Here is a 12,056-nt window from a genome sequence, read left to right on the forward strand (position 1 = left end):
AATCAAATTTTTCATCAACATAAGGCTGTTAGTTAAACACCTGAACGTTTTCTTTGACCCCCCCCCTCCCCATGTCAACCACAGAAATACTTCATGATGTTAATGGTCTCTCCAAAGGAACATAATGTTCCCCTCAAGCAGAAACATTTTAAGTATTAACATCCTCCCACCTGAGAATCCTGACAGGTGTAGTTTATCCTGGCTACCACACTCACTCCCAATCTACCTTCAGAAATTGAAAGAAGAGCGAATTGTTTTTGAAGATATAAAGATCCCAACCTCCAGGTTAGTCAGCAGTGATTGGAACAAGTAGGCAGGATGGGGCAAAGAGGTCAAATAGGGTGCCTGTTCCTGCTTCTGCTATTGAGTGAGTTGGTACCTGTTGATCTTTGTGGCTCTGGTAGTTCCAGACTGCCCCTCAGAGGCAGTAATTCTCCAAGATCAGATTATAAATCTTTTCTTAATCATTCTTCTTCATGGGGCCATGGAGTTCTTACTCAATTGTTGCCTGTGAGGGTACAGTGCCTGGAAATGAAGTTGGTGGCAAATGTGCAGAGAAACCTCTTTGGAAAGGGAAAACTGATCAATCCTTCAGATTTAACTCTTGGTCCTAGTGCCTGCCAGTATACCACCTTCCATGAATCAAATGATACTATTGTCTTTGAGACAGGACTCCATGAGTGTGGCAGTAAGCTTCAGGTATGGTTGCTTAGTAATTCTATTGGAGCAGTGTAGTATGACACATCAACTTTTTTGGGGGGGATTTTGGGATTAGAGATTACAGGATGATGTCTAAATAAATGATAGTGAAGTCCCTAATAATTACTGACATATTCCATGGCTCTGTCCCCCAGGATGAATTAGGATGGAGAAAAACTAAGCCTATATGTGATTTTCCTTCTCATAATTTTATCCTGACACTTCGGTCTTTTGTGAGAGGCACAGAAGCTGTTGGTCTTAACTTGGGATTCAGTTTCTGCCTCAAACACATAGGGAATAGCAAAGAAAATTGTCTTCTCTGAGTGTTGATAGACAAAATCTAGAGTGGGATAATGGAGGGAAGGGCATAAGTAATTATAAAGTGCCCACTGCATTTCAGATATTTTACTAAATGCTTTACAAATATCTCAGTTGCAAGCCTCCAAGTTTTAATAGAACTTAGTTCTAATACCAACTTTTATGTTGGTTAGCTATATGATATGACCTTGGACAAAACAATTTCTTTTCTGTAAAACGAAGAGTTTGTAATCGATATTCTTCTTAAGGTCCCTGATTACTACCTACACTTTTGGATTATTCACACAATTTAGGAACATGTTAGGGTGGGAGAGAACCAGCCCTTGATTACAAATATCTGGACAGATAAGTCTGACCTATTGAAAAATTAGCAGGGAATGTTATATTAGTAAATATGTAAACCATGATGAAATAATTTAGATATTTCCAGGAAATTTTTTCCTTTTAGAAAATCATACTCTAATTTTGACCATTTTCAGATGACCACAGATTTGTTGGTTTATAGTATAAATCTATATTATAACCCATCTCCTGCTGGCAATTCCATTATCCTACGAAATGGTCCAGCTGTGATTTTAATTGAGTGTTCTTACCCAAGGTGAGAGATCCTTTTGTATGACTCAAATTATTTGTTCTTTAGCTTATGTCAATTTTTATGGAGTGTCTTTCTTCCTCACCCTTCACTTGTCCCCAGGAGGAGTAATGTAAGCAGCAAGGCTATCCAACCGACTTGGATTCCATTCAGTTTTACACAATCCTCACAAAAGGGGTTGAAGTTCACCTTGCAACTGATGACGGGTAAATGGCAATGATAGTCGAGAAATTGCTAATGTTTTCCTCTTGATCTCTATGACACAGGGTTTGTTAACCATGAGTGGCACCCCAGTAAAGCCTATAGTCTCAGAATATTTTTAAATGCATAAAATAAAATGCATAAAACTACGTAAGAGACCACTTATACTGAAGTCCAGTTACCAAAATAGTTTAATGAATAAGATCCTGGAATGCCAGTCAAGAACCCTTGGGATAACACTACTAAGATTTTGACTTTGCAGATGACTGGAGTACTAAGAGGCCTTCTAATAGCTATCAACTTGGGGATGTCATTTCCATCCAAGCTGATGTGAAAACTGGAAGTCCTGTGGCTCTGAGACTCTTCGTTGACAGCTGTGTGGCTACATTAAAATCCAACCAAGACTCAGCTCCTCCTTATGCTATTATTGATTTCCATGGGTAAGCTTCCCCATCAGATTTCCTCAATACCAAAGTCCACTTCTTTCCAAAAGATTTCTAAGTGTGGCATTCCTTTCAGACATTTAAAGTCCCTCCCCTCTACTTTAATCTTCCTCTAAGTATCTATTTTGGCTAAAGAAAATCGCTTTGAATTTTATCAGAAATTTATCAATGACTAGACTCTTCCTATTTAGCTAGCCTGATTCCCAGGTGGTTTCATTGCTAGGCTTGTGCTCAGCTTTTTCAGTTTAGGAATATCAAAGTTTGTTCTGATAAGTCTTACAAAGCCAACTTACCTCCAGTTATTGGAGAAGGATAGTGGTGGAGGTAGTTTACCAACACATCTTAATCCCTAGGTGTCTAGTTGATGGTCGGTCAGAAAATGTTGGGTCAACCTTCATCTCCCCGAGGTCCAAGCCAGAGACCCTTCAGTTTATAGTTGATGCTTTTAAGCTTTCAAGGGAAGCCAGGGATCAGGTGAGCTTTATCCTGCCTCCCCACCTCAGCATGCATGCACGTGCACACACATTATCCATAATATTAATGAAAAACCTTTAATTATGAATTATTTTCTAGATTTATATTACATGTCACCTGAAGGTCACTGAAGCTGCTGACTTGCCAGATCCTTCGAACAAAGTTTGTTCCTTCAACAAATCAAGCCAGGGGTAAGTAGATCTTAAACAGTACTAACTGACAGCACCATCACCACTACTACTTCTTAGTAGTAGAGGTGAGCATGAATAGATTCAGCATTGCATAGGAGCGTATTAAAGATACTTAGGTGAATGGTGGCATTTTGGAGTAATTGTTAAAGAGAACAATTGTCTAAGAAAGTTAAACTTGTGCTTTTCCCCTGTTATAACACTATTTAAATATATTATTTTAGTTACTGCTTTTGAAATCTATAGTCATGCTTTTCGAATTCCAATTTAACAGTTGTTGCTTAATCTGGCCCTAAATAATCCTTGAAAATTGAATCTTTTTTAGAAGGCTATGTATGGTTCTCAGTGGCTTTGGTACTTTTTACTCCTTGTAATGTTATTCCCTACTATAGTTGATTAGAAATAGTGTTAGTCTCCTCAGCTCCAAGAAAATCAATTATTTTCCCTTGGATAGAGAGCTTTAAAATGAATGTAATATATAAATATACATATGTACAATATGTATACATATTATATAAATCTTATAGTATGACATTTGCATAAATATGTATATTTTTCTGTGTGACCCCAGAGAGGTTGTTTAACCTTTATATCCTTGAATTTCCTCCTCTGTAAAGTGCCAGGGGAGGAATCAATATTTAGGATTAATGACATGGTAGGTCCTCTGTTAAGCACTTTTCACATATCATCATTTTTGAATCTCATAATTCTGCAAAACAGGTATTTATTATCATCATTTTAAAGTTGAGGAAACTGAGGCACATTGAGATCCAGTGAATTGTTCAGGATCACACAAGTCATATGTGTGAACGGCTGAATTTGAACTCTGGTCTTCCTAACTTCAGGCCCATTGATTTATCAATTCGGTTACTTAGGCAATACTAATGTTACTTGATGGAAGATAACAATTGTCTCCCAGAGCTTTTGAGGATCATATGAGAGAGCATTTGTGAATTATATGGAAGAGTGCCTAATACACAGTAGCACTTAATAAATGCTTGTTCATTAATAGTTAATCAAAGAATGGCATACTGGTAGTTCAAATCATGTTCTAACTCTTATTAGCTACATGATTCTGGGACAATTATTTAATCTATATGCCCTAGGTAACTTTAGAATTGATCTAAATCATATGTAGATAATTAAAATCACTTATATGCTTTTTCATTCAGTTAATGTCTGATTCTTGGGGTCAGACCCCCACTGGGAGTTTTCTTGGCAAAAATACTGAAATGGTTTGCCATTTCCTTTTCCAAATCATTTTACACATGTTAAAAAAAAAAAAAAAAACTGAGAGAAATAGGATGAAGGGACTTATTCAGGGTCATACAAGTAGTAAATGTCTGCTGCTGGATTTGAATTCAGGAAGATAAGATTTCCTGATTCCAGGTCAGCATTCTATTCATATGCTATTTACTAGCTGTCCTATTTCAATACTACAAGATACCATAATCAAGATAACTTTTCCAATGGAACTGATAAAGGGAGAAAAATGCCCACACATGTATGCATCATCTTAAGCAATAAAAATTTAAAAAAACCCAAAAAAACTAACTTTCTTGCCCTTTCTTCTTTATTGATGCTATTACTTTTGGGAGAACCAGGGGAGAAAATATATCTGACTTTCCAGTTTGGGGAAAATAAAAGATTTAAATTCCCTACCTTTCACTAGTACCTTATATCATGTTTTTAACTTATACCTAATTTATTATTTTTTTTTTCCTTAGGGATTTCTTGAGTAGAGTTTGACATTTCCTAAATAATTCCTATGACTTTATAAGAGTTATTACTTTATAAAAGTTATAAGAACTTTTCTTTTTTTTGAGGGAGTGGATATGAAAATGATTTTGTCTAAATAAAACAAATTATAAATTTTATAGAATATTTTCTACAAATGAATGTTATCCTAATATTGGTCGATGGGGTCATTTTAAAGCTCTTTGAAGACTAGAACACAGAGCTTGTCATATCTGCCTTTTAATCTCTTGGATGGGGAAGGGGCAAATTTTAAAGATAGTCAAAGTCTTCAGAGCAAGTAGTAGTAAGTTATAAATGTATTAGCTTATTTCCCAAGGTCACAAGCATTGAAGTGTCTTTTTTCCTCATTTGTAACTTCCCAGATGGATTCCTGTAGAAGGTACAGATGATATTTGCAGTTGTTGTGAAATTGGTAATTGCAGGAAAACCTACATACCAAATAGACTGACCAGAAGTCACTGGAAAAGGAATAAGTTGCATTGGAAAGGTAAGTTTCCTAATATACCCAAAATAAGGAAAAGCAAGCTCGTATTTAAAAAAACATGACTCTATGTGAATAATATGGGTCCCTAAGGCACTTACAGCCTACTGATTACCTCAGTTAAAAGTTTAAAGGAACTTCTAGCTAGGTTTCATTGGAAATCCCTTTCTGCACTCCTTTTTCCCCCATCCAATTTTAAATAGATTTTCCTAGAAAAGAAAATGAGGCTGATGTGATAGTTGGACCTTTGGTCATTTCTGATGTGACGATGCATCCCAGCAGCATCGCTAACCAGGATAAAACAGCTAGAACCAACTCCCAAGGTATGGATCACTTAAATTTCATCAATTGACCTAAATAATAAATGATTCTAAGACTTTTATCTAACATGCTGTTTTCTGCAGGTATGAAGAAAGCATCTCAAGCAGTGCTGCTGACTGCTGGATCTATAGTGTTTTCTATCTCTCATGCTATTCATGTGGGAAGATATGATGTTTCTTTTTGGTAACATCATCTATTCTTAAAATAAACTAAAGGACACTTTAAAATCTATTCAATATGTTGGCTGCTTTTAATAACAATATAGTGCTTTAAAATTTGCAAAGTGCTTTATATATTGTATTTGACCTCCATAAAACCCAAGAAGTTGGTACTATTCTTATTCTGTTTTAGAATTGAGAAAATTAAGAATGAGAGAATTAAGTTAGAGAGAAACTGATTTTTTTTTTAATACAATTTTTATTACTTTCTCTCTCTCTCTTTTTTTTTTTTTTTTTTTTCTCTGAGACAATTGAGGTTAAGTGACTTGCCCAGAGTCACACAACTAGGAAGTGTTAAATGCCTGAGGCTTGATTTTTTTGAACTCCGGTTCTCCTGATTTCAGGGCTGGTGCCCTATTCACTGCACAGCCTAGCTGCCTCAAAACCAATATTTCTGAAGAAAGGCTAGAAATAATGTTTATCTGCCTCCACATCTAATATCTCTTATCTCCTCTACCACTATAACTCCCTTTAATTTGTGCCCCCTCCAAAATTAATTGAATCTTTGAGCATATGTCTAAGCAACAAAAATATTCCACCTAAATACTTAAAGAATATAGATGCCTGGAGTCCTATAGCAATGATGTACTCATCTGAGGTATGACATGTCCATAAGCATTCTTAGAACAATATATTTTACATACACAACTATCTTATTGTTCCAGCTATTTTTTGGCCTTAACTAATTTCTAAACTCTAGGCAATCCAAAATTTCCTTGATCTTTAGCTCTAATCTTCCCTTTTGTACATGAAAGACACCCAAGTTTCCTATTTAGCTTGAAGTGTATTCAATCTGTAATAACTTGCTCAAACTTTAAAAGTTCTTAGGTAATTACCAAAGTAATTTTCTGATACTTTGAGTTTTTTTTTTTTTTTTTTTTTTTGGAAGGGGAGCTAGTCACAATACCAGTCTCCATTGCAGGGAGAGAAGACTAGTTGAATATCCTTTAGCTAGAAAACAAAGAAGGTAGAAATCAAGAGAACTCTTAGTATGAGTCAAATTGTATAGTCATTATTGTATTCCCTGTTATTTGGTAAATAAACCTTGATTTTTCACTAATAGGGTTTAAATTTTTTTTAAACCTAATGAATGTCATTCAACTTTCAATTCTCATTGACATTTTAACATTCATTTGTAAAAACAACTCTTATAATTGTTGACTAAGGCATTGGTTTAGTCTTTGATCTATGTGAATGGTAGAATATAGGGAAAGAAAGAAATAGATGGGAGAACAAGGGGAAGAAGAATAAAGAACAAGACACCCTGATAAGCAATAGGAATATGAATCTATTAAAGGAGTTTGAAAACAGGCTGTTTCAATATAGACATAATTTGGTACCTGGAGACATGAAGACCTAGTTTCATATTTTATCTCAAGCTAGTATCTAAATCTTGAGAAAATCATGACCTCAGAATCTCAGTTTTCTAATCTATAAAATGTTGAAAATAGTACATATCTCTCAGCTTCTGTGATTCTTTAAAAAGAAGATATATAGTAATTATTAGGTACAATGCAAATGGAAATTATTATTTTTCATTAAGCCCAAATCAAAAATGATGCATTTGTTGCTCAATTTGGATTCTAATTTAAAACAGACATATATAGACACATCCCACTATTTGGGACCTAAATTTTATAACTTCTAATTTTATTCATAAAACATTATAGTTTTTGATGCCCACCATGTAATTACTTTCTGGGACAGACCCTTTTTCCCCATGTCCTCTCCCTCCATGAATAACGAGGGAAAAACACATTAATCTATTAGCATAGCATTTTCTGGGTTAAGCACTGGGCTATGAGGATACAAATCCAAAACCAGTTCTTGTTAGCTCCCAAAGAATTACTATTTTAATCGGAATAGACAACATACAGAGTGGCCAGGGAGAAATACTTTAGTCTGGATACTTACAAGTAAAGTGCCTAGGGCCATGAAGAGTCAATTTACACCCAATCCTGGGTTTGATCACAGCTCTAGACCTGGAGGGATGGGGAGGTTGTGATCAGTAGCAAGGTGGATATAGAGTATGAAAGGACCTATGCCTGAAATAGGGACAGCAGTTGCCACTCTAGACAGAAGCCTTTGGGTGAAAGTTATGGTCTTAATTTCAAGTTATAGTTTCCAGCACTTTTTTTTTTCCCCCCTCCTTACAACCTTGATTGCTTCCCATTCACTCATCTATTATCCAACAGCTTCGTATTACTTTTCCAATTGGTCCCTTCCCTACTTGAGTCAAAATCCTGAGTTTCAGTACATCTACCAGTAATCAGAAAATGCTAGACACTAGTGCATATTTGTGAAAGTAGTTGTGATGTTCTTTGTCGCAAGAGAATCATTATAATGGCTTTATTTATTTATTTTTACTTAGCTCTATGTCACAGGCATTTGTAGATAGACTGAGCTGTGATTTATAGTTCTCTGAATATTAGGATGGCCATAATTGTAAAGAGTTCTTTTAAGAGTGAGAACTCATCAGAGTTGTGTTATAAAGATTGGTAGTAATATAAAGCATTCAAATACAGAGGAAATCATTAAGGAGTTATGTTGGGAGACTATTGAAATAGTTCAGGTGGACAAAATAAAGGCCTGCTGCAGAGTGAATTTGAAAGAAAGTTAACTATTCCCTAGGTAGATGGCATTGAGCAAGATATTTGATCTTTCCAAGCCTCAGATTTCTTTTCTTTAAAATGAGTTCTTTTGACTAGATGATATTTAAAGTATCTTCTAATTCTAATAATCTGGATCTATGGTTAAAAGCAGTGGGAATGGAAAGAAAAGGAGTCATTGGTTTAGTATTCAAAGCCTCCCTCACCTGGTTATACTCTATTTTAGCAAACATGAGCTGCCCTCCTCCCCTCCTATATATTCCTATACCCAAATTAGGCTAGTCCTAATCCCTCATGCTCTCCCTAATTGGCAAGTGTGAGTTTGCTGAGATTAAAATGACAATACTCAGTGATTTATTGGAGAAGAGGTGAGCAAGAGGGAGGAGTCAAAGATAACTCGGATGATAATGAGTGACTGGGGGATAAATGTGAGGGTTATTGACAGAATTAAGGAAGTCATTGCCAAGTAAGCTGGCTGGTTGCTCTTTTTCTGGATGCATTTTGGAGCTCTGCCCTTTTACCTACTGTGTTGCAAGCCATGCTTATTGAACAGAAGCAGATGGAATTACTGCCAGTCCCTACCCACAGAGAGCTGAGGGAGTTGACTGTGGCTTTTCCTAAGTGTTAATTAGTTTCACCTGGCTCAGCCTTTAGCACTCACCTAATTGATTTTTTAAAAAATTACCGAGTGCTGTAGCAATTACCATAATATTATGACAATATTTCCCAGTACAATAGAGAGCAACTGAGTTGCAGAGCCACTAGGAAGACTTGAGATATCCTGAGCAGAGATCTCTGAGACTGCTTTAAGTGAGAGTAGGTCAGTTCTTTCTTCCACTTTACTCAGTTGGAAGGTAGGGAAGAAAACAGAAAACTTGACAGAGCTTTTTTTTGAGAAGTGGTAGGGAGAAGATAGGTCTGAATCTTGGCATTATTTCTGCTCCAATAAGATGTTTCTGCTCATCCAATTACTTTCTGGTTCTCACTTCTGGCTTTTACATAGTCAGTTTGAACATCAGATTGGTATTTTAAAATTTGCATATTAAATGACTAGAGATAGTATGTGAAATTAGTGGTGGATTATGTGCAAGTACTTAGGCAAACATGAGCCATGATCTATGGCAAGGCTGATCTTATATTAGCCCAGTAAGCAGATTTTGGGGGGGGGGGGAATCTAGAGTAACCATGAGATCTCATCTACCCAAAATACTCCTCCTCCTAGCAACCCAATGTGATGAATGAAATATTTATAATTAGTAAGGAAATCAGATAAAACAAAAAGTGTGCCCTACATGGCAAGAATAATGGCATCTTCTCCCTATTCTGATGCCTTATTGTGACATGGAAGTGATCCTGTCTTCTGGAAAATTGTAAACTGATCATGAGATGGCAAGATCTTACCAAGGTGTAGAGGCTTTGAATATAAATATAGTAATGTTCTTTCACCTATACCCTTTCTAACTCCCTCCAGGAAGCTCACCAACAGATGACTGGATCTTCTGATTTACTTTAGTCAAAAATAATCCATCAATCCTTGGCAGATAGTCCAATGTCTCTCTTTGTCTCTCTCTGTCTTTGTCTCTGATATATTTTGGTTACCAGGTTGTTTGAGATGGAGAGGAAAACCATTAAAAAGTTTATAAGTTTTTGGTTTTATGCCAGGGTTTGAATGCTGCCGAGATTATATTTCTAAAATTTCTAACATACAATAGACACTTAGTAAATGTTTTTTTTTTTTTTTTTTTTTTTCCTCCATCCTTTCAGTGATGACCTTTTCTCCATTTCCTGGCTTGATTTTGGCTCTCTTCATTGTGTATCTTTTTGATCCATCTATCTTAGAGAAGCCTGGATTTAAATGGGCTTGGAGGCAGTGACCCCTGGGCTCAGTTCATTTATCTCAACTCCACTATACATCTGCCAAGTGTTTTTGAGCAGCCCACTCTGTGTGATAGGGTCATTACTTTTCCCTAGGATTTGAGCCATAATCTGGTTTTTACAACTCTGGTCATTACTATCTAGAACAATACCACATTAAACTGACTCCTAGTGTTGTAGGAAAGGGCAGGTTTATTTTCTTCCAGAGCCTTCAGAATAGCGGTCACAGCTCTAACTTGGCTACTAGGATAGCCTTGCTATTTAGTCAAGAAGGTGTTAATGATTGCAGTGTCAACTCTATCACTAGCAAAAGAATTGGCAAATTGCATTTTAGTAATTGGAAAACATCAGTGTTGATCACATATATTCAAAGTATATTCTTATGGTTTAAATTAAGTGAAATGTCTGTCTATCTGTATATCTGTCTCTCTCACTAGCTATCAATTATCTATTTCTATCTCCTAATCTCTATCTTCTATCTCCTACCTATGTATTTATTTTGCTATGTAATAATCTGTCTCTGTCTTTGTCTCTGCCCCCAATTTCTATCCATCCATCTGGGCTAGGGGACTTTCCTATATTGTCAAAAATTAGATAAAAAAAGGTAGTGATAAATAGGGAAGATGGCATGATGGTGGAAAAAAATTAATATTTGAAACGCAGACATCTAGGTTCAGATCCCAAATTTGTTACTTATAAACCTGTGTTACTGTAGGAAAGTTGCAGTGCCTGAATCAGTTCAGTAGTATTAGTGGATAGAGCACTAAGCCCGAGGCAAAATCTGTACTCAGACTGTGAAACTATGGACAAATCATTTTTTCTCTCTGGGCCTCAATTTTCCTCATTTATAAAATAATGGGTAAGGACTCAATGACCCCTAAAATTCCTTTTAGTGCTAAATCTATTAACCTGTGGATTCTTTGGTTCTCTTTTTTTTTTTTTTTTTTTTAATCTGTAAAGTGGGGATTGAACTAAATGGCCTCTTGGATCCCTTCTGGTTGTAAATTTCTGAACCTATGAATGCATAGTGATATCAGGTATTCACACATTTTTCTTTTTGTCTTAGACCCTTCCCATCTCTTGCATATCCTGAGTATATTGATAAGGAAGGAATGAGAACAACACACATATGGAGGGAGAAAGAAATAATTTTGGAGTTGGAAGAGAGACTTTAGCTACCATCTAGTTCAATTCTGTTCTAGGTTCAGAGATATAAAGAAGAACCCTTGGAAGGCAAACCATCACTTAGCATTACTATTCATAATAACTAAACACTTAATAAATTCTTGCTAAGTAATTATTAGTGCTATTATTAATACAGATAAATAGAAGACATATTAGTGTATTTTTTCTATAAATCTAGTTCATACACATTATTTTCCCAGATGGCATAATTGGGTCTTAGAAAGGGTAAGGTTGTTTGATTCTAAGTGCTAAGCGCTTTTCTATTCCATTGTAATAATAACAATAATAATGACAAACAAAATAGCAACATTTCTGTAGTGCTTTAATGTTTGCAAATTGGTCCCCAGGCACTTATATGCCTATTTTTCATAATTTGTTACTAAGGTAACATGGTTGCCTGCACATAATATAAATGAGCTTTATTGTTAATATTATCCAGCACTTATCACCATGTTAGGTAAGCAAACACTTAATAAATGTCTGTGGATTGATTAATACTGCTATTAATAACTATAAAAAAATCTTAAAATATTGAAGAAAACAAGGAGGATTTTTTTTTTTTTTTTTAATTTTAGCTGGGTGGTGAAATAATGTGTGTGTTCCTTCTGATACTGGTTCCTAATTATAACAGAGCAACACTCTTACGTAGGTAAATGGTCTCCTCCTGTGATTACTTTTCAATCAATTTACAGCT

General features: G+C 35.6%; 1 protein-coding gene across 1 annotated transcript; it reads left to right on the forward strand.

The window, feature by feature from the left end:
• Positions 1 to 265: 265 nt before the first annotated feature.
• LOC100925367 (zona pellucida sperm-binding protein 3-like) lies at positions 266 to 5,717 on the forward strand. Its single transcript, XM_003771645.3, has 9 exons — positions 266 to 699; positions 1,497 to 1,615; positions 1,712 to 1,815; positions 2,073 to 2,250; positions 2,607 to 2,727; positions 2,827 to 2,918; positions 5,036 to 5,160; positions 5,358 to 5,477; positions 5,559 to 5,717. The coding sequence occupies exons 1-9, from the start codon at positions 319 to 321 to the stop codon at positions 5,660 to 5,662; spliced, it is 1,344 nt and encodes a 447-aa protein (XP_003771693.3). The 5' UTR covers positions 266 to 318; the 3' UTR covers positions 5,663 to 5,717.
• Positions 5,718 to 12,056: the final 6,339 nt, after the last annotated feature.

The sequence above is a fragment of the Sarcophilus harrisii genome, chromosome 5, assembly GCF_902635505.1.
Source record: "Sarcophilus harrisii chromosome 5, mSarHar1.11, whole genome shotgun sequence".
Taxonomy (NCBI): Eukaryota; Metazoa; Chordata; class Mammalia; order Dasyuromorphia; family Dasyuridae; genus Sarcophilus; species Sarcophilus harrisii.